Raw genomic sequence first — 24,507 nt, forward strand, 5'->3', positions numbered from 1 at the left:
AAATGTACGACAAAGCTTATTTTGAAACAGAGGAGGCAAGCCAGAGAAGCCCAAAACTTGTATACAGAGTATTGTCTCAAATCGCTACACACTTTCATACTTCATAAGGCAAGGGTAATTTTAATAATTTTACACTTACAGACTATTCTGAAGAAATAATGCTCATATTTTTCACGAAATACAAGTATCGGATTACTGACATTAGTAATGAGCAAAGCCTTGGAAGAGGAGAACCTCAGAAATGGGAGAATTAAAAGCTTACATACAGAGCAGATATAGAAATGTTGCTATTTACACCTTCACTGGTCCTTTACTTATGAGAATGCAAAGGTGAATCCAATGGAAAGTTCCTCAACATAATTTTTTCCCCTGTAAGAATGTCCCCACCTAAACGTACTGGCATTTTTACTCTAGATTTCAATTAAATTGCTTTACCTCAGGTAAAACAAAAATAAATTAGCAGGAAAGAGAGATGGACCTTACTGGCAGACTCTGAAGGACAGTAAGAGTAGTTCCTTGGAGTAAGACAGTAGTTCATTTGGGGCAATCTCATAACAAAAGCACAATTGCATTCTTTAAATATGATAGCTGATGCACAGAAAACATTATTTATTGAATTCTGCAAATCAGATGGCTTAATTAGGTTACTAACTAAAAACAGGGAGCCTTACGGCCCACGATGGATTTTGCAAGCCTGAAGCTCACATCTGTCACAGCTGTAGTGTGCAAACACTCCAACTACCACAGTTTTCAGGCACTTGTACCAGTGTTACCAGTGAAGAGAAGACCTAGTATTATCTTCTAGAGAAGGCCAGTCAAAGATAATTCTTAAAGTTGAATTTTACATGTTTATTTTTTCTTCTCCAAACATTGTGGTACTCCTATAGATCTTGTATAAAGAACAAACAGGTTGGAAAGCAGTACTTCTGTGAGCATCCTGAAGGACTTTGTGTGCTCATCAGGCTGCTAGATTTTTTTTTTTTTTTTTAAATCCAACAAAATGCCAGACTTGGCTGGAATCATAGAATCATTTAGGTTGGAAAATACCTTCAAGGTCATCTGTTCCGACCATCCCCCTACCACCAACGTCACCCACTAAACCATGTCCCTAAGTGCCACGTCCCACCTTTCCTTGAACAACCCTAGGGACAGTGACTTCACCACCTCCCTGCACAACCCGTTACAATATCTGACTACTCTTTCTGAGAAGAAATGTCTCCTCATTTCCAACCTAAACCTCCTCTGGTGCAACTTGAGGCCATTCCCTCTAGTCCTATCACTAGTCATCTGAGAGAAGAGGCCGACCCCAGCTCCCCGCGCCTTCGTCTCAGGTAGTTGCAGAGAGCAATGAGGTCTCCCCTGAGCCTCCTCTTCCCCAGACCAAACACCCCCAGCTCCCTCAGCCGCTCCTCACAGGACTCGTGTCCCTTCAGGCAGTCCCTTCAGGCTTCCACGCTGCGAGCTGTTGCTCCTCGCAGCTCACCGTTTACCCCTCGGCGTGAGGCAGAAGCCTCTCGCGGTGCCCCGCCGGGACAGCCTGTGCCTCCCTCAGCCATGCCGGGGCCCCGTGCTCCAGGTGCAGCTGCGGGGGGAGCCCCAAATCCCCCTCAGGGAGCAGGATCCGACCTCCACCAGCCGGCACCCCCCCGGCCGCGGGGGAGCCCCTTCCCAGGGCGCTCCCCCTCAGGGGGCAGCACCGCCCGCCCCAACCCGCGGCTCCTCCTCCCCGCCCGGCTCGGCTCCGCTCCGCTCGTCTCCCCGCCGCGCCGCCCGACTTGGTTCAGCCCGGGGCAGGCGCTCGGCAGAAGCCCTGTCCCCCTGCGAAGAGCCTCGGCCCGGACCCTCCTTTCTCCTTCCCTCCCTCCCTCCCTGCGTCCCTCCCAGCGCCGCTGCGCACTGCCGGGCTCCGAGCGGGCCCTGACGCCCGGGCGGCGGCGGCGGCGGCTCCGCCACGGTTCCCGCAGCCCGTGCCGGGGGCGCGCACACGAGGCTGGCTCGGCCGTTGGGGGCGCGCCGCGGCGGCGGGAGGGGGGTTGCTGTGGGCGAGCCGCCGCTGCCGCGGTGAGATGGCATCATCCTGCGCGGCGGCCGAGGGGTGAGGAGGAGGAGGAGGAGGAGGAGGAGGAGGAGGAGGAGGAGGAGGAGGAGGAAGGCGAAGCAGGAGGAGGAGGAGGAGGAGGTGGGGGGAGGAGAAGGAGGCGGCAGCTGCGAGGCTGCGAGCCACGGTAAGGAAACAAAACAGGCTGCGCCGCTTTGCGGGCTGGCCCGGCGGCCTGCCGAGCGAAACGGCCGCGGTTTGGGTTGTTTTATTTTAATTTTATTTTATTATTTTATTTCTCCCCCTCACTCACACACACACACACACCCTCTTCCCATCCGCGGGGGAGGGGGGAGCCGGGCGGCTGCGGGCCGCCCCTGTCACCGAGCGATGGGCGTGGGGGCTAAAATGGCGAAGGGAGCCGGGGCCAGGTCGCCGCCGCCTCGGCCTCCGCGCCCCGGCCCCTCGCCCTCCGCAGGCCACTCCGGAGGGGGCTCCGAGGGTCCCTCGGCCCCCACCTGGCTGGGAAGGGAACGGGGAGGAACCCGGCTTATCGCGGCCCAGGGCTGGGACCCGACCTGTGGGGAGCCGCCCGGCGGCTTATCTGCGGGCTGGGGGCCGAGGGGCAGGGGGTGCGTGCGGCTCCGCCGGCCTGGGGGGCGGCCGGGGAGGGACAGGGGTGAGGAGAGGTTTGTCGTGCACCACGGGCTGCTGTCACCCTCGTCGCTGTGCTCCCCAAAAGGGGGGGTACAGCAGGGAGGGGGGACCTCGCTGCCACTGTTTGAGGTGTCCGCAGGGCTGTCGGGGTCCTCCTCATGCCTGTTTTACCGAGCACACCGTCTGGGTGCAGCACCTCGAAGAGTCTGTTTGTGTCGCCCGTCCCTGTTTATGTGGTGGCAAAATGTTACAACTTGGTGTCAGTGTTTATTTACTTGGATTTTTTTTCTGTAAAGCCTAATGCTGGGAACGTCGGTTCTCCTCCAAGTTGCAGTAGGATGATCTAGCTCTGCTTCCAGGTCTATAAATGTTTAAACTGTGCATCGGAGGGACAAGGACTGCATGCTGCCTAGTTTTAATGGGAGCTCTTCAGTGTTTGTGTGGAATTTCAGTATTTGGATGAAACAAAAGGAGATTTTCATATTTCAACCATATTTTCACACAGAACCTGCGTCATATAGAAAACTTTGCATAAAAAGCCCAGGTTGTGTGAGTTTACCATCTAGCAAGTGACAGTAATAAAACTGTCACTTGATGGAGGTGGCAGAGTTATTTATAAACATACGCATGAAAGACAATATTGCCTTCATAGTAATAAGTGTCTCCCTTTAAAACTCATACTCTGCTTTAATCCCTTTCTTGTCAGAGGAATGAAATGATTAATGATTGGCTGTAATAATTCTTTATTAACCTGGGCTTTTTTCTGTGTGTGTGTTGCCTTATTTGAGTAAGCTGGTGGATTTAAACTGAACTATTATTTCTCATGAATATTAATACTAGTGAAGATTAAAAAAAATAGAAAATATCTGTGTATTTTTCCTCCTTTTGAGAAACATTGTACAGTTGTAAAAGCACAGTTTGTCTGGAAACTTGATAAAGGTGCTTTCAACTGGGACAACCAGAAATAGTTTTAGCTGATGGTGCTTGTGAAGCTGTGGGTTTAGAATCCTTTTATCGCTTCCTTGGTGTGTATTTTCATCGTTAAAGTGAAGATGTGATTCTGTAAATGCTTCTAGTTTGAGTAACTAGTAGTCTTTTTCCAATGATACTGTAAGATAATTCTCTTAAATGCATAATTATACCTGAAAACATGAAAGCAATGTTATGTACCAAGACAGATTTAATCTGTCAGTATGGAACAGCTTATTACCAAAAGGGGTATAAATTATTATTATTATTATTATTTTTTTTGGAAAAATAACATATGTTTGTTGCTAAACATCAATGAACAAAACATTGTGAGTTTGCATGCATTCTTGTTTAAGGGTTGACAATAAAGTTAAAATAATCACCTGTCTACAAGTGCTTCTTAAATCAGGGGAATACTTGCAGGGTTCTGAGCTGATCAGTCTCTTTTCCTGGCTCCGTAGAAGGAAGAGGAATATCTGCTAGTTCTGTTGCTTGTTGTTTCCATATCAAGTTGGGAACTTTGATAAGTTGGAAATTCCACCCGCTTTCCTGGTTTCTCTCTGAGAAGAATATGTGTGGAGGTTCTTCTGTTTCCCTCCAACTCTTTTTCGTGTCCAAAACCAGCATCTGTCACAGGAAGTGTGTTTTGCCTTCAGTTTTGCCCTATGCCATTAAAATAGTAGATTTGAAATCCAAGGCACCATAATAAAAAATTCATGGCCTAGCCATTTCCAATTAATAAATAAGGCTTACTATTTGTGCACTTAGGCCAAACACCGTTAGCTTAAAACTAAGCAACAACAACAAAAAAACAAGTCCATCCTAGAATTTAATTGGCGAAAATGATGTGGTTTGGAGGGGGAGTGGATGGAGGGACAGACAAGTGCAGACATTTGTGCTGGGATGGCTTCCTCCAAGCTGTGCTTCAGTGATTGTTGGAAGCTACTTTTAATTTAAGATTTTCTCTTTTGTCTTGACTGAAGAGAAAGAGTAAAGCTACTCAAAGTATGTCATATATTTTAAGCTATGTTACCTGCTTCCGCGCAGTGTAGCATTCACCTCAATTAAAAAGTGGCTTTTGAGCTCTTAATCAATTGCGTAAGACTCTAAGTCAGTAGATAAGCTGCTTCAGTATGCCTTCCAGAATAAAAATGTGTAAACTGGGGGCAGGGGTGGTGGTGGTGCTCTCTACTTTGTGAACCAGTGTCGAACCAGATCCTGTCATTTTTTGCCGTCCTTATGAAATTATGTAAGCTTAGAGCTGTGGAGCTTTCTTTGGATTTCGAGTTAAGCCATGGCGAGGGACATGTTCTTTGTTCCTTCAGCCTACATGCAAGTGCAGAGAGCAGGATTTGCTTACAGCCAGGCCTTTCTTTAACATTTTGTTTTCTTTGCATCAGTAGGCCACTTGTTTTCCCTGTAGGTCCTAGGTCAGAGCTAGGATGTTCTCCTATAGCGACCTAAACTAGTCACAGGCAGGGACCAGTACATGTTTCAGGGATCTCGCCTCTACTTTCTCGAAGGAAAATGGTTTAGTTGAGGGGAGAAATTCATTTTCCCCATTGGCAGCAGGAGTAGGTGTGGTCTAGAAGAGTTAATCTGAGGGCTTGTAGTAAAGAACAGATTGTATGAGTGGTGCACCCTCTTTTTTCCTGCAGAGCAGTGGCATGACATGTTTATTATTGCTTAACATTTCCAATAGTACCTTTTTAAGGGAGAGTTTTTTATTTTTAATTATTTTCTCTAACTGGGAATTCATAATTACTGCCTTTTGGGGTATGTTTTTACTGTGTTTCAGGACCTAATAGTTTAACCAGAAGCATGCTTGAGTTTAGCTTTGTATTGCTTAACCTAATGCTGCTTTACAGAAGAACACGAGGGACTCAGAGGAGCTATGAGCTGTCAGAATAGTTATAGTATGTCAGAATTGTTTACCTGGGAGTGTGCTATGGTTTTTCCTACTTAACATTTCAGGGAAACCTTTATCCTTGTATTACATGTAGTTCTTGGTAGCTACTAGACACGTGGAATGTGGTATGGAGTAACTAATGACTGCAGGTTTGCATGACTGTATACTGCGGTGGTTCTCTAGATACAGGGCAAACAAGTTATTTTTTCAATCCCTCACCTCTCAGTCAATTTCGAGGATTTGTCATGTAACATAAGGTTTGGTAATTCAATATTTTCATGAAAGCACTTTCAAAGTTGTATTTAACGAGAATATGAATTCAGATTTAATTTACAAGTTTCTTGACTTTGAAGAATTAACTGAATTTTGCTTGGAGGGTAGTGTTACTTTATGAGGCCTTTTGACTAAAAGAAGCCTTTAATAAAAATTGGAATGAAGCATGTGTTTAACAAAGCAGATTATCTGCTTGAGCTTTTGATTTTTTTTTTTTTGTATTTATCATCATTTTTCTTATTGCTGGAATATGTGAGAAATGTTAATGTTCTACTTCAAGTCACGAGGGTCTGAGGGTACTTGATTGTAACCAGTTCAAAACCTGAAGACCTCTTAACATCCATCACATGAGATGTTAACTGGGAGTTATTTAATTACTTCTGTAGTAAAATTCAACCTCTGATGTCTGAAGCAAGGATTTTTTCGCTGACTGAAACCACTTTGGAATAATTCCTCCGAATATAAAGATCTGTTCTTGAAAACACAGTAGCACTTTCTCTCCATTTATCTTGGATATAAATGGCACAGAGTACAAGTGTTTGTAACTGACCTTCTCAAGTGGTTCTGAAGCACAGAATCATTCCGTCCGATTTTTTTTTTTTTAATAGAACTTCAGAGTTAGGTTGCTGATTGTGGAGGTAGAAGAGAACAATAAATAAATAAATAGAGGAAAGTAATTTTGTTGTTGTTGTTTTAGACATTCTGGGATCTTCACATTGTAACCTGAAGTGGGCAGGAGAGAGCTCTTGTCTGTGCTTCTGTGAATGCACAGAGGAAAGTGCGTAAAGTATATTCTGCACACGTTTCTAGTTACTGGGGTTTCTAAATGAGATTTTTACTATCAATATTTGAATGGAGCAGCAGATTAGCAGAAGAATCCTTTCAAAAACAAATCAAAAAACACCACCACAAATGAAACTTTTCCTCTGTTTCTCATGTTGTTGGATATTGAGAGAATTTTGGACTGTATATACATTTAAATGTAGCCAGTGATATTTCAGTATAAGTCAAATCAAAGGAGCTATGGTTTTATAATAGGGAAAAGTAAACAGGAAAGATTATGTTCCTAATCTGTGAAATTGCACAATATGTTCAGGCATTAGAACTAGAAAAAGAACACACGTACAGTTTTGAAACACAGTGCTCTGCTCATTCTTGAGAAATTCAGTAAGATGTAATGTAGTTTTTGTATGCGTAAACTAAAACTGCCAAACAGATCAGGATACATATATTTTAAAATCTGACCTTGTTTTTACTAGCTGGTAAATTGAATTAACTCTTGCATTTTCTAGTATGCATGCTGACACTAGAGAATCTGTGCATAACAGTCAAAAAACAAAATTAAACATAAGAGGAAAGCTGAAATGAAGATGAAGAGCAGTGGGGTTGCCACACTTCCCTTTTCTTTTCCCCTCAGGATAGAAGTGTGGAAGCACTTTTTTTTCTTGAATTTCAGTTCCTTTTATGCCTTCTTTCTTGCCACTTTTTTTTTTTTTTTTTCCTCCCTCTTCCCCAATTCCAGCTACCTTCTTACACTGTTATCTTTTCAAAAAATGAGTGCTGTCCTACTTTAGTATCTGGAAAGACTTTTTTTTTTAAGTGTGTTTTGACTTTTGGATGCTAGTTACAAGAATGGGAAAAAATTCAATTAGAATTGAAAATCTGATGGAAGACTGATGTAATCTGTGTGCCATTTACAAATAAAAATAATAATAAAAAAATCCCTACCTGCCTGTCTTGTGAGAAGTTTATGACAAGGCTGTCTTGTCATGGAATGGTGAATAAAACTGCTTTGTTAAGGGAATGGTTTTGAGGTAGAAAACTAGTGGGAATCTTAGCTTGTTATATGGCAAAAAGACTGCTACTAATGGATGTACAAGTGGTTATTTGTCCTTTTTCTCAAAAGCGATTTAAATTAAAAAAAATCTGTCAATCTGTAGGTTGTGAAATTATTTTCTGAGTAGTAGAAGTGGGAACTTCAGAGAGACAAAACAGGCTAGCTTAATACATCATGATGGGTACTTTTTTTTGCTAACATACGAGGCTTAATGCACACTGGAAGAAGTAGCTAGAACTATTCATCAAAATGGGGTGTAAATTGAGTATTTAGTAATAAAAGCTTGACATAATTACAGATTACTCTATGAAAACATCTGATTGGGAATGAACTAAAACGTAAATGTTGGAATGTATTAGGAAAATAATATAGATTAGCTTGTATACTAGTTCTTATATTTATTTTATATGCTGTTTCAGAAACAGCTAAATGTTACTATTGTATGGCAGGTGGTCCCTGTATTATATGGGGACCTCCTATCTTTAGTTCTTTTGCAAACAGACTGTTGTTTCTTGATTGTTTGTATTCCATTTTTTGATAGGGAAAATAACCAATTCAAGTAGAAAACTATTAACATAGTACTGCGTCTGTGCAAACAAACTGGAAAGTAGATCTTATTTTTCAGCTTAAAAGAACTGGAGGAAGAGGGCACCTTCAGCAGAGGCCAGCAGACCTTTGAATGAGGTTGAGTCTGAGTAAATTCCAGCTTGCGCTTTTAACCTTCTGCCATGTAACTAAACAAGGAGATACTGGAGCATACTTCGAAAACCTGAGTAGGGTAGTCTGTCAGGAAGTAATTGTTTACAAGGTTCAGTTGGGATTGGCTGATGTACGACTCAAACTAAGGAACAGATACGGACAAGGAAAAGATGTGTTGATAAATAGTAGGTGCTTTAATAAGAAAGATTACAGACTTTACAGTTTAGGATGTGGACTAATCATGTTTCTAAGTATGTCCTATGAATGTATTATTCTAGACTGACCACTACAGGTTTTTGTTTGTTTATTTCTTGGTTGGTTGGTTTATGTTTTGTTTTCTCAAGTACTTGGAACAGCCAGCTTTCAGGGTAGGTTGATGTACTTCTTTATGTTTGGTAATTCTATTACATTGCTTGCTTCAGTTTCAAAGTTTGAAAGGCCATACGAAAGCAAAATCAGAGGAAGTAGACCTTAATTTGCAAAGAGATGCTGTTTGGGCTTGTTTTCCTACATCCTAGAAAATTTTGTTTCAAGTGTCCTATTCTCCCACCCTGAGGGCTGAAGTAAGAACACATTTCTAGATGTTGATTGATACTACCTCTCGCCCCCAGCTTAAATAGTTGATGTCTCAAAGGTTGATGGAGAAGATGTTTATTTTATTCTCTGTTCTATTCTAACAACATCATCATGCCACCTTTTATACCCATGGTACAATCCAGTCTCAAATGAACGTTTTGTGCATTTTTTGATCTTTTCCTCTCTTTGTCCTGTCTTAAATAGTGTGTCATTGAGACAAGGATGACTGACTTCTGTGGATGAAGACTTACGGAATGACTAAGGATTCTTAATACTCTTCAGACTGGAAGAAGGAAGGATATAATAACCAAGACTGGCATGAACAATAGAGAGATTTATTAGTGTATTTTCTGATAAATTTTACCAAAGGCAACAGAAGCAAGGCCATATCATATGAAACTAGTAAGCATTATTTTCAAAAACAGAGAAAAGGAAGTGGTTCTTCACAAAGCTTGTAGCTTAGGTGTGGAACTTTTTACTGCAGAGTAACATAGATGTGAAACTCATGTGGTATTATGGAATACGTCAAGCACATTTTAGTCTGTTGTGTGGCAGTTCAAGGCAATATATTGCAGTCTTTGAATCCAAACACCATCTATTTACGATGAGAATTTTATGCCTGTGTAGTTTTTTGACTGGTTTGTTAGGCTCAATGGCTGTTGTGAGGGACCTTTCTGGGAGGTTGACTCTGGAATCAGGGCTGTTCTTTGGAGGTAACATCTCAAAGTTCATGTTTTTCGGGAAAATTGCCAGATAAACCAAAGAAATGTGGGTTTATGGAAAGTGGGAATAGTTAATGTGCAAATTCCATTACATATAGCCCCTCAACTCCTCAAAAATTCACTTCTTATTGCATTTATGGACTGAAAGGATTTGCAGCAAAAAAATTCTGTTGGCCATGATTACATTAGGGGGTGCTGGTGATGCTTTTCTCTTCTTTGTCACTCCCTGCCTCTAATATCTGTCCGAAAAAGTTGCTCTAAAATGAACAAGAATGGGGGAATGATTGACTTCCTGCAGTGGGAAGTTGGGTGGCCTTTGCTGTGCAGTGTTTGTTGTCACTTGGTTTTGAAGTTTTCAGGGCAGTGTTCTCCAGAATTAGCTGGTAATGCTTTCAGGTTTATAAAATAGCCTTTTGCTTTGTATCAGAAAGGATACAGACCCTCGTGAGCGTATTTCTGCATTCCTCATGATTGTCATCTGTTAAATGGAGAAATGTAATCTATATTTCCAACACTGTTTTACTACAAAATTTAAGTTGTTTTCTTATAGTTCATTGATTCCTTTGTAGCTTTGAACTAAACTTGTTTTCAGATATATTGATGTGGTTCAGTACTGACACTTGGGAATACAAGGTGCTTCTGGTAGGGCTTATATATTACTAATTTTTATCTTCTCAGCTTGCAATATTTGTATGGGACAAGCATTCATAAAGCAGTTACATTTTGTTATTGGGTTATCTCAGAATCATACTGGAAAATAAGTAGCAGAAATAGGCTGCTCTTTGTTTTAAGGAGGGTTTATCACCTGTGCACCTTATTAAGGACCAGGTTTATTGCTAGAGGATTCTACAGACTGGAGGGCCCTTCTGAAAAACAGGGACAATACTTGGGTGAGTGATCTCACTAATAGGTAAGACTGGCAGGCTCTGTGCTGGGAATTAGGACAGGCATGTTTTAATGTTTAACACTGTTGAGATTGACAGCTGGAAGGAGGCTTGCATAGCACATTATAAAAAGCAAACACAGGGAGGAAAGAGTGGGAACATTCAGTGAATTCTCCTTCACTGAGCTGTTTTTTGAGGTAGCTGTTGAGAGGTGGATCACATCAAACCTCTTACTGCCAAAAATTGTGCAAAGACCATTTCTGCTGTTTCAGCCCTTAACACTAAGCAGGTTTTTCTTTGAGTATTGACTTATTGCCTTTTACTGACTTACCAAAACAACAGAGACTGGGAAAGACCTATTTTGTGAGAGAGTATTAATGCATTTCTTGTAATTGGTATTGCTTTATCATGGGTTCTTCAAAACCCCCCAGAACCAAGGGGGAGGGATGATGAGGGCACAGCAGAAACAACAAAGCTCTTTGTCATTGTCTTCAGTGTTCCTTTGGAATTTTTTGGTTAGTTCTGCTGTGCCTGCAGTAGGGACATGCTTACACTAGTAATGGTTCTTGTGACTAATAAGGCTGTGGTGATGCGAGTGGATTTTATAAGCTATCTGGGCACTCGTGGTATGTGCTCAGGCTGCCTGCCTGCTCTGCAGCCCAAATACTTCTCCATTTCCTGTATTGCTGTAACACGTTACATACAGTATTAAATTTAATATCAATGTGCCTCCACGTGACTGCAGTCAGGTTTTCTGTTCACCATGCAGATAGACTACAAATGCTGATATTTTAGGGATATGTTTTACTGCATTACTTTCATGGCTCTCAATGCAGGTCTGATACACAATAATTTATAAGTACTATTAGGGTTTCCCATAGCAGAAGGTAACCCAGAGAGACTGAAGACTAAATATAACCAGTATATGATGTATGTGTTATTTTGATAGATGTGGAAGCTGTTCAGTTGAATATTAAAATGAGGGGGGAAATACTCATCCCAGATTTCTTGATATATGGATTGTGACCATTGTTCTATTCAAGATAGCTGGAAGTTGTTTATTCGGGTTATTACTTTGTGGGAGGGGGGCCTATCTAATACACAGAGGAGGCATTTTAGTATTTTTTGTTGTGTGATTTTTCTGGTAGGATCAAGAAACATCATCATGATTATGATTCATAAGCAAGGTGTGCCCTAAATATTTTGTCACATAAGTTGTTCTGTGATCGGGGAAATTTGCCTCATGATTTTTTTTTTTTTTTTTTTAACATCATCACAATTCTCTCCTCTTCTTCTGGACCTTTCTTACAGTTAAAAAAAAATAAATAAATAAAAATCCACTGTACACAGCAGCAACCTAGACTGATTTATAGCTGTGTCTGTCTTTGGGCCAGGCAGCATGGATAACTTGAGTTCATGCTGTAGTCCTTTGCTCAGCAAGTGCAGGAAATTGTCTTTTTCCTCTACCTAGCTGTTGATTTTCATGAAGCTTCTGGGATCCAAGTGTATCAGAGGATGTTACTTTTCAGTTAAGTTAAACTGAATCTGGTGGTGAACAGATTCATTTAGAGGGATAGAGATGAAAGGAAGAGTGGGAAGAGGCGGTTGGACAATATGAATCATACATGCGATGTTTGCTTGGGAAACCAGGCTAAAAAAGGTCTTTGCCAGGGAGCTGCTAGTCTAAGTATAAGACAAAACAGAGCAGGCAGACTTGTGCCGTGGATTCATAGCCTGTGATTTGTTTAGACCTCTTGCATAACCCTCTCAAAAATAGGTTTTGTAAACCTCTGTAATTGTACTGTATTTTTTCTTAGCCCGTACTATGCGGCTGGCAATATGTTACAGTTAATGCATGGTTTGGTATTCCCACGTCTGAAACAACGGTCAGTCGATGTGCTTGAGAAATGACAGAAAATGAAATATTTTTATATGTAGCTTGCTCTCCATGCCTGTTGCCACTCTGAACGGACAAAGGTTTGTTTGCTCGAAGCAGGGGGTGGGGAAGAACTGAGTGTAGGTTGGCCTGAGAAGGATAAATTAATGTACAGAAAAGCTTGCATCAAACCCAGTGTCTGAAGAAGAGTAGCAGTTTGCTTGCCAGTTCAGATCTGTCTAGGTCTGCTATAACGCTGGTAACTTGGAACTTACTAACAAAATATTTGCAGTTTATTGTGAATGTTGGAGCATCTCAGGAGAAGCTGTTAGTTGCCAAAAACTACAGCCTTGTCTTGCTGACAGGGCCTTACAGACTCTGAGGAGGAGACTGCTGAAGCCGAAATTGTACTACTGACAAAGCAGGTTCTAAGGAAGCCAACAGTATATGCCTGCCCATCAGGACACTCCATGGGCTTGATGTAAATGAAACATTCAGGATTATATATAGTGAATGTGCAGTTTATATGCTGAATGTTAAGTATCAGGAACACTTCAGTCTCCTGAAGTTTTCAGTGTTCAGAATTAACATGGAATATATCCTACAATTACAAAGGTTTCGAAACAATGAAAAATACTTGCAATTTTTCCTTCCTGTCGTCCAGATCCATTTGTTTTTGTAGTTAATATTTACAAGTCTGATGGAGTACTGCTACTTGGTTGACTGAAGTTCAGAACCAGTAGTAGGTGCCACAGAAAATAATTTGTTGCTCAGCAAGTGATGGTCACCATATTACAAGCCAGTCCTATGATTTAGATTATTCAAAGACAAAAATAGCCATAGGACTGAAAGTTGAAGGTGAAAACAACAAAAAATAATGGTCTTAAAAATAGTAAGTGATTGAATTTAGGCAGGTAAAAAAAAAAAAAGAAATTTGATTGGGAATTGACAGTTTGTGTTAGGGCAAAAGGAGAATACCAAAAGACAAGGAACTTGGCATATTCTGTGAAAAAATGCAACATTTCAGTGTCATATAAACAGATCTATTGAGTTAAATTGACAGAATGTAAGCTCTTCAAAGTAAAGCAGACAGGTTAGAAAACAAAGGTTAGAGCTGTTTGTGTAATTTGGACCTTGCTTTCCTTCTGTATGCTTAGTAGGAGTTAATTAAAGTTAATAAAGTTAATTAGTTATACCCAAAAAGGAGAATTATAAACCAGTGTATGCTTATATTAAATTCAGGCATCCAATTGAAATGAATCAAAACTAACCATCAAGTATTTTGACTAAATATAGAAGATATTCATGGATATAGCTTCTTACTTTAAGCTTCTGTTCATAGGAGAAGATTGTTCACCCCTCACATATACAGATAAATTATTTGTTAATAAAAGGTAATACTGGCTTACATACTGTTTCTTGTCCATGCCCCTAGACCATCACACCTAAAATAAAGTACCTTCTTGGCTTCACAGTACATTCTTAGTTACTTCATATTTGGTTAGAAAGGAGGATGGAATTGCTAACCTTTTAATTAGCCTGTCATAGGAGATGTTAACACGGTGGAGAACATCTTATATGGAAGAGGACAGATCAGATTTTTAGGAAGTAAAGAACAATAAATGAATTTTGTTACAAATATCAAGCAGAAACTTTAATGGTTCTCAGATGGCCCTATTACTGTTTATAGGAGATATCCCTTGATGATAAGTGTAGGCTTTCCATTGCTTCTTACAGTCGCAGACGTGCTTGTGGAGCTCAGGGAAATAAAGCTTTGACTTTAAAGTTTTGTATTTGCCTAGGTGCAAGTATTGTTGTAATTTTAGTTGTTGATTACCAAAGCTATCTATTTAGGGAGTGTCAGTTCTTAGAACTCCTTTGTTAGTGTTGGCTGTAGGCAAGATGAGAGTTGTACAAATACTCATTTGCTGGCTGTCCGGCTCAGTTTAATAAAGGTCAATGCATTTTTGGGTACACAGATTCTTCTCCAGATCTGAAACAAACATGTCAAACTTTCAGGTTGGATGTTAAAGAGCAATAGTTCCAAATTTAGTTAGGTATGCACTGTAGAGATATCTGAGAGGGAAAATGGCATCCCTGGAGTAGAAGTTACGGTGTTTATGGGGAAAAGTGGTGTATATGGTGGGGGAAAAATGACAGGTGTTCTTCAGGTTGTGAAACATGAAGAGGCTATTAAGGAGAAGGAGAATCTATAATGTGCCATAAAACTAACTGTCAAATGTGTGATTCCAGATATCCAGAGGAGCAGGCCCCATGTGGGCAGAACTTTGTCATGAGGTTGTTTCAGAAAGTGTCTTGTGGGCTGCCTTGGGCATGAGGACTGGGAGACCAGAGGTAATGATTAGTCTGCAAGATATTCTACTGTGCAATCATTGATTAGTTGGCCAAAGTGCAAGAATTCAATGTGCTGGGTAAGGCATTAGAGTGCTATGTTTAGGATCCAGTGAATGACCGTTCTTTTAAGATATTTGCTGTATTTGTAGATACACTTGAACATTTCTACGTTTATTGCTCAGGGATGCACTTGATATGTTGAGTACCGGGACAACCATGGGAATTGTTAAGAGGGGAGGGCGTCTGGGAATACTAGTTTCAAGGTTGGATCTCTCTTAATGTTTTAAGGATAAAGTCCTGCTTTGGTCTCTTTGTGTATAATCAGTTCTGAGATGGATTTTTTCCAATGTCAAAAGGAGATATCCTTTTTTTTATTATTATTATTATTAATTATAAAGAATTACTGCTTCTCTGAAAAGAACACAGCTACACTAGCAGTTTTTTTTTTTTATAATCAGTTAATTAGAAAAACTTTCAATTAGCTTTAACAGAATTAGAAAAATACTGTGCTTTTGGTAGAGACATTTTGCGTTCTACAATTACCTTAAAGGAAGCTATAGCAAGGTGGGGATTGGTCTCTTTTCCCAAGCACCAAATAATAAGATGAGGAAGTGGCATTAAGTTGTGCCATAAGAGGTTTAGGTTGGATGTTGGATGTAGGAAAAAACACTTCACTGAAAGGGTTGTGAGGCATTGGAACAGGCTGTCCAGGGAAGTGGTTGACTCACCATACCTTTTTTGCTTACAGGGGAAAAAACTTAAATAGCTGTGCTTCCTTGTTTTAAAAAAAAAAATAATTTGAAAAAAGACTTTTTTGGTCTGTATTTCCATTTGAATTTGGAGGATATGCTCTCATACAAGAAAAATAATACTTATGACACTGTGGGGATTTTACCCATCTGTATTCTTAGTTATACTTAAAGTAAATTGAATGAAAGGTGCTAGTAACATTTAGGCTTTTTGCATATCTACTTCCTTTGTCCTTGCCTAGTGCATTTATACAGCTAGATTTCAAGTTTTCTTATTTCGATTTGGGGGGATTCAGGAAGGCTTTTGATTTGACGGTACTTATTCCTGGTGTAGTCTGTATTCGTGCTTATTTTTCATTCCCTTATCCATCCAGTTCTGTATTGTTTCTGGAACAGAAGCATCAGATTAGCAAGAGCATAAATCAGCGTTTATTAAAGCATGATCACTAAGCAAAATACATTGTGATTGCATATAAGTTGTTTTAAATGGCAATTACATTTATTTTCTATTCAATCTTCTCTCTTGTACTGGCTGAAACTGCAGTCAGCTGAATGACTTCTTAAGTTCTCTGCCACAGTTTTGTATAAATATCTGATCTAAATGTCTGAAACTAAAACTGGAAAAGTTGCTGTAGTCCAAATTGGCATATGAAGTAAAACTTCAGCTTTATGGATGGTTTCTGAGTTCCTGGCTATGTCAGCATGTGTGTTTTTTTATTTTTAAGTGGACTAACGTCATAAGAATGTGTGTGTGTGCATCTGCTCATGTGACTGGCTTCGTGACCCACTTTATTACATTTTTGTCAGTATGTTCAGACAGCTTATGCTAGGGTAGGGGGTGTTTCAGAGAAACACTCCAACATCCTTGAAGTTTTCATTAATTGGACATCAGAACGTATATTAGAACAATTGCAAAAAATTGTAACGTCATCTTCCTCACTCAGAGCTTCTTCGATAAGTATTTCCTGGGTATTTCCCTGATTTGTTAATTTATAAATATGTATTTGTTGTTCCAATGATACTTTTTATCTCTCAGTTTTAGAAGAAATGCTATTGTTTGTTTTAGTATAGCACAATAGAAAGTACCAGCCAGGTGCAACCATTACCAAATGGGCAGTGTCATAAAAAGATAACTACTAAAGTTCCATGAGTCCATTATCTACTAAAGACTAAAAATAGAGTAATGCAATATCCACTGAAGTAATTGTCTTTTTTTTTTTTTTTTTTTTTTTTGTGATGCTTTAATAGCATTTTGGGATTCAGATAAAGTGTTTCCCAGAATTGCAAATCTAAAATACTGTTATTAATTAGACTGTCTTCCATGAAACTGTTGATTCACATGAAACAGGAAGCGAGCCTTCAATTAAAAAAAAATAAAGGATATATCATGGTTTAGGTAGAGTCTTACTTTGTCTTAGTTGATCTGTAATTACACAAATTTGTATACAAAACTAAATTAACACTAATTTTAATGTATCTGCTACAGGGGTTTATAGAGAGGTTGTATTCTTTGAGCTAATGTAGTGGTTATGTATGTTGAGGATAGTTCAGAAAGAAGTTTGTGACAACTGTGAACTTTATGTGGCTCTCAAGACTCTGTTAATTCATTTTTAGGGCCCAGGAATTCATTTATCGGGCCCAGGGGGGTTCTGTGTGTGTCAGTGAAGCAGCTCAGAAAGTAAAGCTTCATATCTCTTACAGCAATGAAACTTAGCCCAGGCACTTGAATAAAGAGATGTAGCAAGCTTATAGTCAGGGATGTGTTATGGCTGTAGCCCTTGTTAGAATTAATCCAGTGATGTTCAGCAGGATTATAGGTGCATGGATAGTGACCCTTTACATTGCGGTATTTAATCCTCTTTTTAAGATTATACAGAGATAACATCAAACATTTTAAGCCTTAATCAATATGTTTAGTAGCTAAACTGGACATTTATTTTGAGTAGCAAAAAATAAAATAAAAACGGGGGAGGAGGGGGGAATTGGGGGCTGCATACCACGTGGTGGTAAATGGTGCCTATAGGACATACAGTTCCTTGTGCACTAATAGCTAGGGTTTGAGCTACTGGAAATATATATATTTATATATTATTTTATTATAGCATGTTTCTATGCTTCCTCAGCAGCTGTTTTTCTTTCTCATGTAGACTTTCTTGCAAATAAGATCAAGAAAGTACTGGTGTTTTGCTTTTGACATCTCTGGTTATGAAAACTCGGTCCTCCAGATGAGTATCATCACTTTAATGACTTGCTGTAACTGCCGTCCCCTCCCCTCCTTAATCAAGATCGGACAACTTGTTTAGTTTAAGTTTTGGTTATTCTCTGCCATGCAGATGTAGGGTTTTCTGGCTTACAAAGATGGGAGTCTCCCATTCCTTGAAACTTGGATTTTTTTTTTCAGTATTTCTTTGAATAATTTCTAGTTGCATGACCTTTTTTTTTTTTTTTAATCAGCTTATGGTTTTTTTTTTTTTATTCTAATGAGGTAAAACAGTGTTGGTGTAATCCCATCCTACAGCAAATCTGTCAGGCCCTCTGCTATGTGACTTCTTTACTGTCCCTGCTTAGTTTCACACAGCCTGTGTTTATGCTCTCTCTCTGTCTGGTGCAGCATTGCCTGCGCTCTCAGAAGCCTGAGGTTTTTTACAAGCAGTATTTTATTTCAGTAGCCGTTACATTTGTTTCCTATGTGTTCCCATGTATTTCTAGATTATTATCAAATTTACATTAGCCTTAATTCTTGTTAGACTACTCTTTCTTTGTCTTTATGCTCCCAGTAATGCTCTTTGTGTTCTGTCCTTTTCTAGTATACGGCAATCTACCACCAGCACCTTACGCAATGTCACTAATGCTATTTTTGTCACTACTGGAAACACTTAGATGATAAATTGCTTTTTATCTATTTATTATTTTTATTTCTGTGGCTGCATCATAGTAGTAGTTTGCCTGTTAGAGGAAATTTCCTGAGGGGATAAGCTTTGGTTTGTACTTCTCGTCTTTGACTGTGCAGCAGCATTTGTCCTCTGTCCAGAACAGCCTTCAGAGGGTAATAGGTGTTTCTATTTCAACTCTCTCGATAAGATCCTTCATCTTGTACAACATAACTTGGCTGGCTTTTCTTCCTGAAGGCTTTGTTTACCTGGAAGAAAGACCTGTCCAACTGTGAGTGTTACTCAATGTGCATCAGGCAATTAAGTTTCTTTTTTTCTTTGTTGTTTTGGACCTTGAATGAAAATCACAAACATGATGTGAGCAAGCTGTCTCTTCTTCCAGGAGAACCAACCCAGATCAAGCCTGATTTGACAATAACCTTTTAGCCCTGTTCAAAAATGTAGTAGCTGATTTGAATGGTTACTGATTGAAGTAACTGATAACTGTCTGACGCATTGTCTTTTTTTTTTTTGATGTATTCCTAAAAAATAAGTTACTAGAAAAACAATTGATAAATTTTCCTAATTTGACTTAGAAAATGGAATGATTTTTCCCCCTATTAATTCTGTATCAGCTCTTAATTCCTACTTAAGCAAGGATGGGGAGGTCTGCAGCTTTGGAATCTTTAAACCATGAAGTGACCAGAAGTACTTAATTCAACTAGTTTGATCAAAAGCCATTTTGAGTACAAAATATGATGAAAGATCTCCTTCATGTATTGTTGTTACTAAAAGTGATGTCTATTTAAAAGAAAATGCTTTTTTTTTTTTTTTTGCAGCTGCATATATTTTATTTTTCTAAATAGTATTTGACTTGCGTGTTAATGCAGTATTTTATTTACAGCATTCTAAAAAATTTAGAACTGTAATCATTGCTGTGTACATGTACCTAGGTGTACCATATTGTCAAGAATTTAATACAGGCCTTTATTATAAAAGGATGTTGATTTTTACAGGGGCAGCAGAAGCAGAACATTGGGGCACTGATGGTAGGGACGTAGTTGTGTACTTGTCGCAGAAACATGGAGTCCTGCAGCCAAAGCCAAGCCTAACTCCGTTTCATGTCCTTGATACGTTGGTAGCTTCCTGGCATTGTAATGTCTTTTTTCCTGGCCATTGTCATCATTTTTTTTTCCCCTGATGGGGAAAGATACAAAGCTAAGTGTAGTCAGTTTTCACTTCAGTGTTATCAGGCCATTGGCAAATGTGTACACCAAATTCAGTTCATAGCTTAGGAGCAGGCAGGGCCAGAAATTCAGGTTAGGGCCGGGTCTATGTCTTGCAGATAAATCAGCACCTGAAACCTGAAGCCTAAGTAGGTTAGGCAATGAGCTGTCTGCCCTGTCTTCCTGGGGACTTTGACACAGTTTTTGTTTTTATTTATTTATCTTGATTTGTGCACACTAAGAATACAGTTAAAAGGAAACAAAACCAAAATAAAACAACTCAAAGCAATACCCCAAGCATTTTAGACCTATGTAAGTCGAGTCATAGAACCACAGAATGGTTTGGGTTGGAAGGGACCTTCAAGATTGTCCAGTTCCAACCCCCTGCTATGGGCAGGGACGCTTCCCACCAGACCAGATTGCTCAAATCCCCATCCAATCTGGCCTTGAACACCTCCAGGAATGGGGCAGGAGGACAATAGGGGGAGGAAAAAAAAAATATATATAAAAGTGATTGTGATTTGTCAGTTACAGAAATATGCCTAAACTAATTTTTTCATGTATGATCAGAACTAGAGTGCAGATTGTAGTTTCTTATGAAGAGTTTACTTTAGTTGCTGCAGAACTGATTGCGTGTGTTGCTTGCTTAATGCCTTCCATATCAGTGGTCTTTAAAGGGAGGCTCCCAAGATGATCCATTTAGGTGTGGGAAGAAAATCCTAGGACTTGTGTTTTATCTGAAATAATAGGAATACAGTGCCAGGGAGATAGCCAATGGGACCTGTGATTCCTGCTAGGGTGAAAGGCTGGAACACAGAAGATGTGCCTTTGGTAGAAGAGGATCAGGTCGGAGAATACTTAAGTAAGCTGGACATTGATAAATCCATGGGCCTTGATGGGATCCACCCACAAGTGCTGAGGGAGCAATCAGATGTGATTGTGAGGCCATTCTGTATAATCTTTGCTGAGTTGTGGCAACTGGGATAATGCCCAAAGACTGTTGGAAAGCAAATGTCGCTCCTACATTCAGGAGAGACAAGGAGGATACAGGGAAGTACAGGCCAGTCAGCCTCACCTTGATCCCTGGGAAGGTGGTGGAACAGCTAATGCTGGAAACTATTTCCAGGCACAGGAAGAAGAAAATCATCAGGAGTTGTCAGCATGGATTCACCACAGGCTAGTCATATTTGACCAGTCTGATAACTTCCTGTGATGAAACAGCTGGCCTGGTACAGGTCAGGGGAGAGCAGTGGATAATATCTTTCCGGACTCTGACAAGGCCTTTGACACTGTCCCCCGTAAGATTCTCAGAGGGAAGCTGCTGAAGTATGGGCTGAATGAGCAGACAGTGAGGTCTACCAGGTCTAGTCCTGTTTCATGTCATCGTTAATGGTCTGATGGTGAAGAGTGCATACTCAATAAATCCATGGATGACAGACACACAATAGTCATATTGCTATCTAGAGGGGGACATCAACAGGCTAGAGAAATGGGCTGATGGAAACCTCATACAGTTCAACAAGGAAAAGTCCTGCACCTGGGGAGGAGTAACCGCAGGCACCAGTACATGCTGGGGGCCACCCAGCTGGAAAGCAGCTTGACAGAAAAGGACCTGGGGGTCCTGGTGGACACCAAGTTGAACGTGAGGCAGCAATGTGCACTTCCTGCTAAGAAAGCTAATGCTGTTATGGGCTGCATCAGGCTAAGTGTTGCCAGCAGGTCAGGAGAAGTGATCCTTCTCTTCTACTCAGTGTTGGTGAGGCTGCATTTGGAGTACTGGGTCCAGTTCTGGGCCCCAGTGCGCAAGAGACATGGACATACATGCACTCAGAGGAGTCCAGTGAAAGACCATGAAGAGGATGAAGGTCAACATGGTCCTGGGCAACTGGCTGTCATTGTCCCTGCTTGAGCAGGAGTTGGACCAGATGCCCTCCAGAGGTCCCTTCCCACCTCACACATTCTGTGATTCTGAGGGGAGGTGGAATTAAACTTTAGTAATACTTAACATGGTCTTGCACCTCATACGGTTTCAAGAGGGGACAAGGGGGTATTGTGCAGCATGGGGTGTGTGTGGGGGTGGGTGTTCCATAGTGGCACCTTTCATATATTGAAGGTAATACTAATAATGCAAGCATGAGTGAACAAGAGCATGGCAGAGCTGATGCTTCTCCTACCTCAGGTATGAACTCTTTGTCAGTCATATTGCGAGGTAAAAACAGTGACAATTTAATCAAATCTGACAAGAAGTGGACCAAAAGAAAAATCAAAAATATCAAGAAGACTATTTCAAATACAGATCACCATCTTTAATGATTAACCTCATCTCTATTATATCTTGAGATATTAGCTAATGATAATGTGAAGCACCATCATGACTACCAAGGCATTTGTAAACTAAGCATCTAAAACACAAAGTCTAACCTCTCAATTCTTTTCTGCATTGTTTAAAGTCATGTGGTTTGCAATCCAGTACTCTACAAGATTTCACTATGTGATAGTGATAAATCTTCAGAGAAACCCCTCCTGAGATTCCTTACATAATAACAAAAGGAAAAAAAAAAAAACACATATACTGGGGAAACACTTGTTCTTCCTGGTGTGGTAAAAATGTCTGACATAATACATGGAAAAGAATATGGCAACTAAAATACATTTCTTTGTTAGCAATTACTGTTAGAAAACACACAGAAAGTAGTACTGAAGATCTGAAGAAAGAAGTACTAGAACAAATTGCACTGTATGAGGTTTGCTTGGATGTAAATATAGATGTTTCTAACATCCCTCAGTTTATGGTATTTGCTAGATTCTGTTTTCATAAGGAAATACACAATGAACTAAGCCACTAAAGGAAAGATGTACCAGAGAAGAGATATTTGTACCAGTAAATGACTTATAAAAACATTTTTTATGGAAAACTGTAACCACTGATGGAGTGCCTGGTTTGACTGATGTTTAAAAAAAAAATAATAAAAAAATGGGGTTGAGGAATTACCAGGTAAGGTTAGAGATAGCACCAGATGTGAAATTGACTCACTGCATCATTACAGGCTATTACAGAAAGGAAGTTGGAGCCAGAAGTGCACAAAGTGCTGCAGGATGTTATTGATGTGGTTAATGATATGGAAGCAAGACCTTTAAGTAGCAGTATCTTTACAATACTTTGCTGATTATCTCATGGCAACGTGCTGTCAAACAACGATGAATTATGTATTTTTCTTTCACAAAGCAACAAATGTTATGTATTTGCTGACCTTCTGTTACGACAAGTGGCTGTCAGTAGTATACTACCCAGCAGATATTTTACAAACAGCAACACCAACAAAAAGACAATGTGTCCCTTCTGCCCATTAAAAGAGATGCTTTGATGTTGAGAAAGTAACTGCTTTTTGAAAGAAATCTGTGCCGTGGAGCATTTTGAAAGTGAATGTTTGGAAATGTTTCCATGCTTATGTGCTTTTGTTGCCAGAAAGGATGTAAATGTGCCACCTGTATCACATCTGCATCACCTCTCATATCTGTACTTTTAAACTAGGAAACAATTTCCTAACCTGATGAGTTTTTCCTAACCTGATGAACTTAACCTTGTTCAGTAGGCTATGAACCTATTTGTTAAAAATACAAAAGTGCAACACCTTTCACTGATTTGCAAAAACAACTGATTGTCATCGGTGAAGGTGGAAATGTACTAGCCACATCTGACAAAAAATATATGCATAATTGGTGGGAGTCAAAAATGACTTATGATTTAGTAAGTGCAGCCAATAACGTACTTCTATTTGGATCTGTGTATCTTTGTGAATTACGTTTTCCAGCTCTGACGGATATTAAAATCAAGTATTGAAATAAACCGAATGTATAGTCTACTTTATTTCTAGCTTTGTTTCAGGTGTAGTAATTTGAAGGGAAGGGATTGATGCGGTGTGCATGTGCTTCAAGTGGTGGGATGCCCCAGCTAAGATCAGAGCCCCAGTATGTTAGTTGCTGAAGGGTAAGATGGGGTGGTCCCCGCAAAGTACTTGCTGCCTCGATGGAGGAGGAAGGCGATTGGTACGTGGACCAGCAGAAAGCTGGTTGCAAGTCCTAGAACAGAATTCAAATGTTCTTTGTCTAAATCACCTGTGGTGCAGCTGTGGCATCTTGATTTTCAAACATATAAGCATTTTGGACACATTCACTTGAAGTTGTGGGTGCTTAGCTCATCTGAAATCAGACCATGGGCATAGTTTCTAGAGATAGATAGGAACATTGATGTCACAGCTGATTTTTTTTTTTTTTTTTTAAGCAAGTAACTGTAAGTGTGCATGTATTCATAAAATGTATTCTAAACATACGCATTACTGAAGTGCCTTGGCATGCTCAAAGATGTAAGGTGTGACAAATTTGCAAAGTAAATTTTTTTGACTGGTGTTATGAAATACTACTGAATTGTCATACAGGAGTAACATTTGGTAATTTGGTGATTAGTTGAATACTTTATTTTATAGTTGCAACTAACACGCAGAGACGAGTACTTTTTAATAAGCATCTGTGTGCTTTTTCTTTTAGGCTAAAGCCTAAGCCTCTGACATGGCCACAGCCTCACCAAGATCTGATACAAGTAACAACCATAATGGCAGGTTACAGATGCAAGTAACAGGCAAGTAGTGATTTTTGTCATGGTGATTTTTACTGTGAAATATACATATTATAAAAAAATAAATAAATTTGAAACCAGTGTGAAAAATAGATCAGTGTAGTCAATATCTTAATTAACTGGAAGGTTATGAATATGAGTATGACTATAACATGCGTAGATGAATTGCAGCTAGGTAGAAATGGTGGAAGGAGTTAGGTGACAGAATTATATGAGCTTTTCAAATGAGAAAAA

The 24,507-nt window shown here is 39.9% G+C and overlaps 1 protein-coding gene across 3 annotated transcripts in view; it reads left to right on the forward strand.

Moving 5' to 3' along the window:
• Positions 1 to 2,168: 2,168 nt before the first annotated feature.
• Positions 2,169 to 24,507, forward strand: part of WWP1 (WW domain containing E3 ubiquitin protein ligase 1) — a 59,945-nt gene continuing 37,606 nt past the window's right edge. For 2 of the 3 annotated variants that reach the window (XM_032180925.1, XM_032180927.1), the window contains exons 1-2: positions 2,169 to 2,225; positions 24,186 to 24,276. In XM_032180925.1, coding sequence (XP_032036816.1) covers positions 24,207 to 24,276 — 70 coding nt within the window. In that variant the 5' untranslated portion in view covers positions 2,169 to 2,225; positions 24,186 to 24,206. Of the gene's footprint in view, positions 2,226 to 14,775; positions 14,796 to 24,185; positions 24,277 to 24,507 lie in introns of those variants that run through there. The other variant, XM_032180926.1, reaches the window with a different exon arrangement.

The sequence above is a fragment of the Aythya fuligula genome, chromosome 2, assembly GCF_009819795.1.
Source record: "Aythya fuligula isolate bAytFul2 chromosome 2, bAytFul2.pri, whole genome shotgun sequence".
Taxonomy (NCBI): domain Eukaryota; kingdom Metazoa; phylum Chordata; class Aves; order Anseriformes; family Anatidae; genus Aythya; species Aythya fuligula.